This window comes from Periplaneta americana, chromosome 3 (assembly GCF_040183065.1).
Source record: "Periplaneta americana isolate PAMFEO1 chromosome 3, P.americana_PAMFEO1_priV1, whole genome shotgun sequence".
Lineage (NCBI taxonomy): Eukaryota > Metazoa > Arthropoda > Insecta > Blattodea > Blattidae > Periplaneta > Periplaneta americana.
The window spans coordinates 51,839,509-51,852,103 of NC_091119.1; the positions used below are offsets into that span (position 1 = coordinate 51,839,509).

General features: G+C 34.0%; 1 protein-coding gene across 1 annotated transcript in view; it reads left to right on the forward strand.

The window, feature by feature from the left end:
* The window catches only part of LOC138696022 (DNA polymerase alpha catalytic subunit-like), a 110,631-nt gene extending 98,400 nt beyond the window's left edge, over positions 1 to 12,231 (forward strand). Inside the window, exon 28 of the mRNA XM_069820502.1 lies at positions 1,350 to 12,231. Coding sequence (XP_069676603.1) covers positions 1,350 to 1,519 — 170 coding nt within the window. The 3' untranslated portion in view covers positions 1,520 to 12,231. The remainder of the gene's footprint in view (positions 1 to 1,349) is intronic.
* The last annotated feature ends 364 nt before the right edge of the window (positions 12,232 to 12,595 follow it).

Here is a 12,595-nt window from a genome sequence, read left to right on the forward strand (position 1 = left end):
TCTGAAAGCCCCTGCCTTCTCTAATGAGATTTAAAAAAACCAAATTTAGTTTTAGAATGTATAGAATGTTTTATTTTCGCTGGCAGAGTTAAAGCTATAAGGCTTTCTCTTCCACTCAACCAGCCTTAATCAATACAATATATATTTGAATTACCCAAGAAATGGATTCGGAACACCTCAAAATCTGTGCTTCAGTGGCTGGTCATGATAATATCTTTGAAAAATATTGGAGTGCAAGAGGTCAAATGACTTTATTGTCAAACGCCTGGCATTAGAAAACAACAACAACATATTTGAATTACGAATATTTACACTACACTTAAAAGATTCTCCACCATTATTCTTCAGTTAAGTTTTAACGACTAGTACATGTTTATTTAAATTTAGATAAACTATAAGATAAAGTAATAACTTAATTTATGAGCTAATTTAATTCAATCAATTATAATTAAGTTGAGATAGCTAGTAAAATTATGATAATTAATTTAATACAAGTTTACTAGAACTATGTTATAGGGAGAAAAAATATAAATCTAAAATATATTTATAATGTAATGAAATTTTGACATTAGATGTTTTGTATTCTATTTAGAGAAATTAATGGTAATCATAAGAATGGACAGATGTTAGTTTCATTATAAGTAACAAATATTAATCAGTAATTAATCTGTTAAGTCCAATTTCTAGCAACTGAAATTGTATAGGATGGAGAATATAAAGATGTCTTGTGGTAGGGTATATTGAGTAAATTGTTATGATGAGACCTGGTACTTAGCTGATGATATGTGGATAAATTTTGAAAATGAGAAGCCAAATAGATTGGGATAGCGGTGCGCAGAATTTGAAATAAGATAATAAAGAACTCGTCGATCACTTAGCCAAGACAGATTTTGGAAAGATGGGGAAACATTATCATACTTACGAATATTGCAAATGTAACAGACGCACGCATTATGCACACGTTGTAGCCTGCTGCTCAAATTCGCATTTAGGTTACTTAATATAATATCACAGTAGTTGTGGCATCACGAATGTTTGTACAAGGATTAAAATTGATCCATTTAAAAGAAACTAACATGTAACACTTTATTTTGGCCACCTTGTATAATATATATTACTATTTTTGTGAAAGGAATTGTCATTGACATTACAGCTGTAGTGTTTCACACACTCTAGAGTATTCTACTTTTTTTTTTCGATATTTTCTGCAAGTTCACCACTTTGTATTGCCAAATCATGCAATTCAATTCGGAGTGTTAGAGAATTTTCTCTGCTTAGAATTACAGATAAAAATTAATTGAGAATTTAAAAAATACAGTATATTCACAAGGTATTTTTTTTTTAATCAGGGCCAAGCTTAGAGTTAGAGAAGGCTTATGACAAGCTCCGAGAGCAGGCAGAGCGAACACTACGTCACAGTGCCTACAGTGTGGTTGACTTGAGCAGCCTCTTCCAGCCCATGCTTGAAGACTGCAGTAGGAAGACAAGAGCAGACCAGAACAGCAGAAGAAGGAGCTGAAACTTCCGTAAGTCCTGATGTTTTAAATGTAGTGCCCTTGTGTACCAACCAAACTTTTTATAACATGTGTATATGTATATTATATAAAAAAATACTATTTTTAGCTCTTACAGTGGTCATTTATGACATTGTTTCTCAAACGTTTTGAAAGTACCACTTAAAAAAAAAAATTAAAAATTCTGTGAACCACCATTTCTATGAGAGTTTTCTGAAAATGAAGGAAGCCCTTCTGTTTTATGGTAACATGTTCAAAATATGAAAATATGTATCAAGAAAGAAATGAACATCAACTCCTTGTTCATATAATCTCTAAATTTAATGATCCATTGTTTCAAGACAATCATTTTATCAATACCATCTCTGAAGAAGTCTTCCAAATGACTACCACATAACACGATCATTTCTCTTATCTACAGTCAAATGCCTTTTGGAGCCTGTTTCACAGGTTATAAGCCTGTGTTGTAAAATATTGTCCTCTATATTTCTGTGTCACAAAGGAAAATATTAGTAAAGTATTCTGACATCATCACAGACATTTCTGTGTGAAATGAAGATGTGCATAATTGAGGGGCTTAGAATAAAAAGCAGGTAAGTGACGGAAACCTAGTTTGAGGAAATTACAGTTAAAGTTCTACATGCAATGAAATATTATACACTAGTTTGGTGAAATGATGCCCATATACCAGCACTGCACGGTGTGATCACTTACCTGATTTTATCCCAAAGAAACATCCTTTTGGGCTATCACAACACGCACTTACCTCATTTTTTTAATAATGTCACTTACCAGCTTTTTGTTCTAAGCCCCTCAATTTATTTAGAAGTTGGTGGATATGGTAGACTACAACTATCTGATGGTGATAAAGGTATATTTACAAAGCTTATCATTATCGAAATAACTCACAAGCAAATAGACCAATAAATTGAACAGAAGAAATGTAGAAAGAAATATCCTGACCAGTGCAGGATCGTAACAAGTTACTTTTCTCTGTGAAAGCTTGACTCTGTAGAATATGGTCAGTATAATGCGTAATGTTTTCTACTACTTGAGCACTTAATCTAAATCCTTCATTATACAAAAATATGAAGTAATGTCAAAATGTGTGCATTCTTTAAAAACAGTTACGTACCCATCATCCTCACTGGTAACACTGTTAGATCATATGATACTAATTGAGTACTTAATCTTAGAAAGGGGCTAAACACCAAAATAATGTTTTTATTAAATCAAAGAAAACTACTGGTACTTCTATTAAATATTAAACTTAATTCCAGTACTTCACATGCCAAAATAATATTATCTACTAGTGTGAAATATTATATCCTATGAATTTATGTACAATAAAACTTCATTTAAACGTTTTTTGGGGCCTGAAGAAAAGAAAAACGTCTAACTGAAATGGCATTTAATTACATCTGAAATAGCATTAATAATTAATAACATTTGAATATGTTACAAAAAAAAAAGTCTTTCTTCCACTCATTGGAATTCAAAGACCAATCAGCAGCCTTCTCGTCATATCAGTTTGAGTCTACTGTCAAAATATTTTCAGTTTGGAGGTATGTTAGGATAGTTGTATTCAATACAGTCACAGCTTTGGACCTGGATTCTCACTGTTTAAAATGTTCCATTTCTTCCTTCTAAACATACTTCTCTCCCCTCTCTGAATTGATTCTCCCACAGGCACATAATCGATTTACTGAAGCTAGCACTTGCGGAGACAAGAATGGGCAGCTTCGAATTTCCAGGATTTTCAAAGCTGGCCACATCTTAACAATGAACACATATTGTACTGTGTTTACGTGATTATAAAACACATTTTTTGACAAAATGTCGTCTTGAAAACTGGGATTGTATTATATTCACACTCAGAGACTCGAACAAATTAAAGTTAATGCTCTATTTATGTTATGAGATATGGTGGGAGGGAAACACTCGTCTTTTGCGCATTTTTCATTCGTAATTCCTCTATTTTTGAGAACAATCACTACTTAATAAGAATAATATTTTTAACTACTAGAATGACTTAATAACATATTTTCTTTTATTGTGAGATTTTATGAATAAAACTCAACAATTAATTAAACCAAAAGAATTCACCAATGATTACTGATGAAAGACTAGCATGACGGTAGTCATTATCAATTAATGTTCTGACACCAACCCAGACCTGTTGACCGGAAGTTCCAGTTCTGATACTGCAAATGAGGGTGAATCTTGTGTATAGACAGAGGTAGTGGAGTACATTACAGTTGAGAAAGTATGGTTTACGAAGTTTATATCTTCTATTCTTTATCTAATAATACTTAAAAGAGACAAGGAGTCACCTATTGAACTGTGCACCAAGTGAATTACATGTGCAAGTTACCATCATAACAATTATCATGAGACGCTGTGGTCAAATGTGTTTTATCTTCTGTAAAGGCTTCTGTGATTGGACATAATATGCTTCTCACACCATAGTTAAGTAACCAGAAATATGTGATATCAGGTGTATATGAGGCTTAAGTAAGGAAGTACTCTACGTAATATAAATAGAGCTAGCTATAATTCAACTAATATTTTCTTTACCACTCTTCTATTTGTTCGAAAATCTCCATATAATACACTTGCCGGATAATAAAAATATATTTCTGGAATCGAAATCTTGTAGCCACTGGTATAGTTCAGGCAGTAATGAAAGATGTTTCTTCAGTGGACAATATTTCTAGTAGTGATGGGCGAAGTTGTTCTTTTCCCGGAACAGTTCCGACTGTTCCGGTTCCGAAAAAATACTATGTTCCAAATAACAGTTCCGAAATAACAGTCACCAGTGGTGATGAGTCGGAGTCGTTGAGTCGTTCAAACGAACGGTACAGTACCCTCCCTCTTTACCATGCTGCTCACACTGGAGCACTCATAGGCATGACATAGTACACATTCTTATCTATAGATGGCACTGCAATGCACATTCGAATCGATTTTGGAAAATTGCTGTGCATGCGGACAGAACTCAAAAGCTTAATGTTAGTAATTACACAGCTGTTGACTACAAGGACAGAATACAACACTTTGTTTTCGTACATAAAGTTATAAAGACATGGTAGCCAACTAAAAAAAATAACATAACATTTAAAACATATGGTATGTAATTTCTCTTCTCTCTATTACATAATAAAAAAAACAAATCATTAATTTTTATTTTTACTTTTCTTAATGCAGTTATAATAATAATAATAATAATAATAATAATAAATATTACAATTTCATAAATAAAAAATATATATATTGGCAGTACTGAAACCTGGAAACCCCGCAGTGGGTTAGTAAAATGTTGGAATCGCATCTTTACCAAAGTGTAATTTAAACTTCGCATTAAACCTCGCTCTCCAAATCAGTACTTATATGGGTAGTTTCCAACAAATAATGCTACAACATTTTTGTCGTTCTTTGATAACAGAGAAGATAGCACAAAAACTTGTGCTTGTCAGACTTAACCTCAACAAACGACATACAGACATTGTAACTAAACCACTCATTACCATTTACGACTTTAACCTTTGTATAGAATCAGCTGATCAATGGATTAATAATAGTATGCGTACTTTATGACTTTGTAGAATGTTTATAAAACAGAATTAGTCAACTAATGGTGAAATAAACCATAAAGCGGGAATGAATATTACAGATTATTAAATACTTACTATAACATTACAGATGATTGGCCAGTCTTACAAATGTTGATATTAAAGTTCGCGCCACCGCAAGGATTTCAATTTCCATGCGCCTCCCTCCAACCACGTGAGAGTTTCAAGTACCAACTTCATCCAACGAAGTTCCAAGTATAACATAAAGAACAACGAGAACAGTGTAACTGCAGCTGTCGGTTCATCGGAACAAGCTCCGACGTTCCGACTGTTATCTCGGAGTCGGAACATACCTTGTGCAACGCGGTACTGCGAGCCCGCAACAGCTGGGCAAGTGAGCAGCTCGGAGTCGGAACACTGTTATTTCGGAACAGGAGGTCCCGACCTACTGTTCATTTTTGCAACAGTTCCGAGAGAGTCGGAACATACCCTGTGCAACGCGGTACTGCGAGCCCGCAACAGCTGGGCAAGTGAGCAGCTCGGAGTCGGAACACTGTTATTTCGGAACAGGAGGTTCCGACCTACTGTTCATTTTTGCAACAGTTCCGAGACCGGAACAGTTCCAAAATAACTGTTGTGTTATTTTTTACCCATCTCTAATTTCTAGGTTGTATGGACAATGTGTTCATGATCGCAGAACAGTTACTCTCAAGGAGGGAGGTACACCGTTGTTGTTGTTTAGTTAACTGTCCAAAGACAGGTCTCAACCTCACAAGTGATACCAAGAAGGCACCACTTATGAGGCAACTAGGCCAGGAAATAATGGGGTAGGGTGGCCAATTCCTTTCCCCCTCCATTGCATACTTCACCGATTAGCTATATATACTACATTAGTCAGACTTCAGATGCATGCAAATAATTGTTCTTCCTCTGACACATATTGTCAAGTGAGATGTACTGCCTGATAATAGATTTGAATATCAGCCAGAACCTCAATCAGAGGATAGGAGGTACAGTAGTGGCAAAAGAACTGAACCGACGGAATAATCAAAGTCCCCGAAATGAGCCACTGCGCATGCCATGCCCGTATTCACAAGATAGCGAGTAATCTATTGAAATTGTTGTAGTTTTGACTGTTGACGTAGCCCATTTCGAAAGCCATTGGAAAATAAGCTGGTAAAATTCATGTTCTGGGAATAATAAGATAATTAAGTAGTAAAATATCGCTGCAATCAAAAAATATTGGGAATAAATTTGAATAAGGAACAAAAAAAGTTTCTTTCCCAGGCAGGATTCGAACCACGAAAGCCTTAGTTACCAGTCTACCGTGGCTCTGGAGTGAACAAGGCTCTGAAATCAGCTACAAGGGTCGGTCCGGTTTTTTTGCCACTACTGTATACCATTTAATGAAATTCATCTTTTTATGTCTCAGCTACTATAAACCTAAATGAACAAATCTTTTCATGCTTAATATACATACATTACACTTTATAAAACACTATCTATAATATGTTGTTGTTAAATGGCAACAAGTTTTGATGTGAAATCATTGCAATAAGTGAATGTCTCAGGAATCTTCTATGCCACATCAATAAATTTAGGAATGCAGTTATATTGTCAGACTCCAAAGCAGCTATTCTATCAATCGTCTCTAAACACACACCTTCATCTCAAACAGCAGAAATAACTAAAATGCTCTCTCAATTAATATCACTCAATAAAAGAATTGTATTCCAATGGATACCATCCCATTGTGGAATCCTGGGAAACGAGAATGCGGATGCTTTATCAAAGAAGGGCAGCACTGCTACTTACAGACCTGTTACTAAATCTACGTATTACTCTGTGAAGAGATTTATTAAATCTACATACTTAGACTTCAACAAACAAAATTTGATAACTCAATCCCAAGGGAAAAAATGGAACTCTCTGCATCAAAATCCACAGTTAATTCCCGATTTACCAAGAAAATCGTCTGTAGCTGCATTTAGATTGGCAACAGGCCATGATTGTTTGGCCAAACACCTGCATAGAATTGGAATATATCAGTCCCCTAACTGCCCATTGTGCAACTCAAACCTAGAAATGGATTCAGAACACCTCAAACTCTGTGCTTCAGTGGCTGGTCATGATAATATCTTTGAAAAATATTGGAGTGCAAGAGGTCAAATGACTTTATTGTCAAACACCCGGCTTTAGAAAACAACAACATAATACGTTGTTGTTTCAATGCCTTGCATCTAGCAATGAAGCCATTAGCATTCGTGCTCTCCAATACTTCTGGGCTACATTGTCTTCTGCAGATAGTGCATTGCAGGTCTTCAAGTGGCTCTCGTTCATCTCCTCTTGACTGTTGCACAGCAGAGTCATGCAGACTGGCCCACAGCTCAGCACTGCGAGTCCTAATGCATCAACAGCCCAGCCCACCCAAGATCAACACTGCTTGACGCGGCTGCTTCCTAGTCCATTATATTGGGCTTTCAAGCTCAAGCCCAAGCCTGCAGCATTGCTCAGGACTGCACCATTTGATTGCATTCTATTGCTTTCCTGCTTGCACGCATTGGTTGTGCTTTCACTTGGCGTGTGGCATGAGCGTACAGTTACTTGCATACCGGACACATTACAAAATTAAATTATTTTCCACTGCTGTCGAACACAGATTTAAAAACTGTCCCTATGGTACTTCTTTAATTTCCACCCAATTCTGTTGTTTTAAACTCCCTAGCAGCGATTTTCTCCTTTACTACCGTACTTTTTCTCTAGAGAGACTGTATTTTAGCATGTATGCTTTCAAGACTGGTGTCTGTGATGGTTTTCTGGGCTGCTATTACACTATCAAAGTTCTTTGACAAAGATGTTTTATAAAGTATATGTTATAAAACATATGACAGTGTAATGGGTTTTCTTTTATAAACGTTTTTTTTTTCATAAAAAATCTTTTATAAAATGTAAGTTCAGCTTGTTGTCTTTGATAAAAGATTTCTATACCTTGAAACAAATATGGCGGAATGCAAATATAACTGGACTATTGCCACCACAAAAATTCTGATATCAGAGTATGAAGGAAATGAAATGTTGTAAATAAATAATTTTTGTAATATAATAATAATAATAATAATAATAATAATAATAATAATATTTTATAATAATTTATATAACATTTCAAGTCCTCACATTGTAGCTCTTTCAATAAGTTCTGATGTATACCTCTGTTATCATGTCTTGCCATCCATGATTTGACTGTGATCACATATTTGTATTGTGATCAGGGGTTTAACCCACAGTTGTTTCTTTTTCAGCAACATGCATATTGTAATAATTGAACTAATTGTAGCTGTTCTCCATTCATGGTGTTATAAAAATAACGCGTAAATAATAGTATAAACATATCATAAACTTAACGCGTAAATATTAGTATCAACAAATCCTCGGAACACGTCTTCACTGTTGTGGAACAATAATTGTTCGGAGAGCTTTTGTTCCTAATTTTAGGTTATGTTTGATAAAATCTTTTATAAAAGATTTATCTAGTGTAATATACCCCAAATCCTATCCTTTATCAAAGATCTTTGATAAAATATTTTATCATATTCTTTGTCAAAGAACTTTGATAGTGTAATAGAGCCTCACAGAGACTGTATTTTCTTTGTGATTATTTGGACTCATCTTGAAAAACCGAAATCAAAAACTAAAACGAAAATGTTTGAAACAGTAGCTGATCATTGATCGAACAGCACACACAAGCACTAGCCCGCGCAAAATAAATGCATAAGTAACTGATAGAAGTGGAAACTTTGGTCCATGCCTTAATACAAGCCCATCGCACAAAACCGTTCTGCAAGCAGTTCACTCCAACTCGTGTGGTGATGCTTAGTGATATCACGAGCTAGTTCTATGTGACACTGCGGAGCCCAGTGCTGTGCAGTGCGGAAGCAGCCCATGGGCTTGGCCGTTGTACAGGGGTCTGTTGCACAGGGGGGACATTGGTGAATTTAGAATTTGTAGTTTATGTAAGTGACTTACCAAGCAATCGTGTTCTGTGGCTGCAACTACAGTTTTCCATGGTGCTTGTGGGATTACTTCTGGGTTCAAGATTAGGGTGTTCCATTTTTTGTTTTCGGCATGTATTTTTGTTTCCTCAATATGAAGGTGTGAGAATTTAAAATTGATCAGACGCTTTACTGAAGTCATTGACAGATTTGTCGTTTTCATTTGCTGTATTGTTGTGCCTTTCTTGGCAAGTGTATCTGCCAGTTCGTTGCCTTCGATCCCACAGTGTGCCGGCACCCACTGTATGTGAATTGTTTTGTTAAGATTTTGAAGTTGAACTAACATGTTGTAGCAATCCTTTATTTTGTCTGATTTTTTTGTGGTGTTTGAGCATATTGCTTGAATTGCAGCTTTGGAATCTGAGAGGATTACTGCTTTATTGTACTTGTTAATTGGGAGATTCATTAATTGCTGTAGAGCTGTGTGTATTGCCATTATTTCTCCGTCATAGTTTGTGGTGTTAAGACCTGTTGCTTGATAAAATGAGAATAGTGAACATGAGACTTCAGCTCCAGTTCGGTGGTCTTTAGAAGATCCGTCTGTAAAAATATTCAACCATTCTTTTGGGGGATATTTTGTGTTGATTGTTTCGAGGGCTAGAGCATATCCATAATATTAAAATAGCTAATAATTACCTGTAAAAATAATGTCAAATTTGCATAATTTTTTTAATATAAAGAATTTACATAATAATTAAATATCTGCATGATTCTTTTACATAGATATTCTCAAGACTTACATCAATAACATAGTCTAGGATCTTTTATCTATTCCTTCAGGAAATATTTTTTTCCTAATAAAAATTTTAGAAAGTTTAATATTGATAGTAATGATTAAGAAAACAAAATGTTTCATGAAGGAATAGCAAAAAGATCCTATACTATGTTGTTGATGTAGGTCTTTAAATTCCATAATCATAATCATTTATTACATCCACTGATCATATACATGATATGGGACATGTCATATTTACAAACTAATAATTAATTACATAATATACATAAAAGTAATAACTATAATTAAATGCAACACAAATACAAATATAAAAAACTTGGAACTTGATTGAAAAAAACTACAGGTCGGTCGATTTCGGCTATAAGTCCTGTTTGCAGTATTTCTTGAAGTCAGGAGTCAATTTCAACCATCGCGTCTTTCATGAGAAGACATACTTCTCGAAGTCAGGATCTGGAAAAGAGGAAGTAAAGTTTTTTGAAGTAAGGCGTTCTTTTTCTATTCAGTTATGACAATTTTCAATAAATTCAATAAATTCATTCATACTGTAAAAGCAGTTTTTGATTAAAATTTTATAAAGAGCTTTCTTAAATTTCTGATGTGCAGATATTTCTTTAAGATAATTTGGTAGGCTATTGTACATAAGAAGACCAGCATGAATGAAACTGTTTTTATATAGAGTTGTGTTAAAACTTTCAATAAAAATATTATCTTTATTTCTTGTGGTGTGTGTCTGAATTTGTAGGAAAACTATGCAAATTATATTTGATAAAATTTAAGGTTTCATAAATATAAATACAGGGTAATGGCAAGATATGTAATTTTTTGAAGAATGGTCTGCAGCTGGTAGTTTGAGACTCTAATAGCTCTCTTTTGTAGTTTAAATATTTGGATTGCATTGGGTGAATTATCCCAGAAGATTATACCATACGTTAGGAAAGAGTGAAAGCATGCAAAGTACAATGTGCGAGCAGATTCAATAGATGATGCTCTTATTAGTAATCGCAAGGCAAAGCAAATTTTACTTAATTTTTTCCCTAGTTCTTGAAGGTGTACGGACCATTTTAAATGTTCATCTAGCCATATACCAAGAAATTTTGTATTGTTAGAATATTGAATTGTTTCATTTTGATACTCTATGACCGGCCACTTAGAATTATTATTTTGTGAATGATGAAAAGAAATGGCTATGGTTTTCGACTTATTGATTACCAGTCTGTTTCTCTCAAACCATTCTACTAGTTGATTTATTGTCTTTTCTATAAGAAAACCCATCGTATTGACATCTTTTCCTGATAAAAAGATACTGGTATCATCTGCAAAGAAAGTTGGTTCTCCATGACTGATGTATGACTCTAAATCGTTTATATATCCAGTTAAAGAATCATACAAAATAATTAAGTGTATATTTTATTATGTAAATGCTTTACAGTTGTAAAAAAATTATGCAAGAGTGATATTTTTGCAGGTATTTGTTAGCTATTTTAATATTCTGAATAGTGTTTTAGTGTAATGTGTGTATATTAACCATGAAAAGTTTTTTCATTTAGCTTTTATAGTAGCTGAGATATAAAAAAAAAATGAATTTCACTAAATTTTTGCCAATGTATCTCCCTCCTTAAGTTACTGTCTGCATCAAAATCATGCTACATGAAGGGTACACGGCAAAACGATCAAGGTCCATCAAAAATCGAAATTGAGTTAATAATGCCATCTTATAGTGGAAAGGAAGTACTATCATGTGGTCTAGCTAGTAATAAGAAATAATCGTTCTTGACATTCCAATACGTCAATTTCTATTAAATACACACATAACAAAGTATTAAGTGCTTAAACTTTAAAATTCGTTTTTCTCGAAACTTTCTAAAATGGACCTTGATCGTTATTTCCGTGTACCCTTCACATGTCAGGAGTACTGATTGTTTTCATTGATAGAGTTCACCATACAGTGCATTAATGGTTAATCGGATTTTACTTTAAACCTTCTGTTACTAAATGTTCTGTAGAAAAGAATGTTACCCTACCCTTCAGAAGACCCTTTCATAAATATTGTGAATTATTTTATTTAAAAATGCAGCATGATTTTTCACGCATTTTTTTTAACAGTTACGTTGTATCACTTCAATATTTTTACTAAGTAATTTTATCCCTTCAAGCTGTATCTCAGGTACCAATGGTGGTCCATACACCAAAGTTCGATGAATGCTTATTTACAGTAGTTATACCATGTATGTAATGTATTCTTCAGATTTTATATTTCATATTCCCAGTGTGAAAAAGGAAAAGTATTTGTCTGATATTTGCATAATTATTGTATAAATACTTGTGGAATGGAAAAAAATAAACACTGTAAATAAATTATATTTTAAATAGTTTCATTTATTGAATCTTAATACAAAAATTTATATCACAGTCACCACTAAGAGGCACTAAAAGCAAATGCTTCGTCATGAATCTACATGGTGGATAAAAAGTAATAATTCCTCCAGGTATACATGTCATTGATTCTGAAAATAACACAAATCAATCCAGTAATATTTGGTAGATCACTATTGTCTGGAGAAAGCGCAAAAATTACAGTTTCTAAGAAAAGATCAAAAGGTATTACTTACTGATAAAATAAGAGGCCTACAACATCCTTAGTGGGAAAAGGTGATTCTGCCCTCTACATTTCAGGCTATGTCTTTTGTTCAAAGCAAGACAAACTGACATTTTCTTAACTCTCAC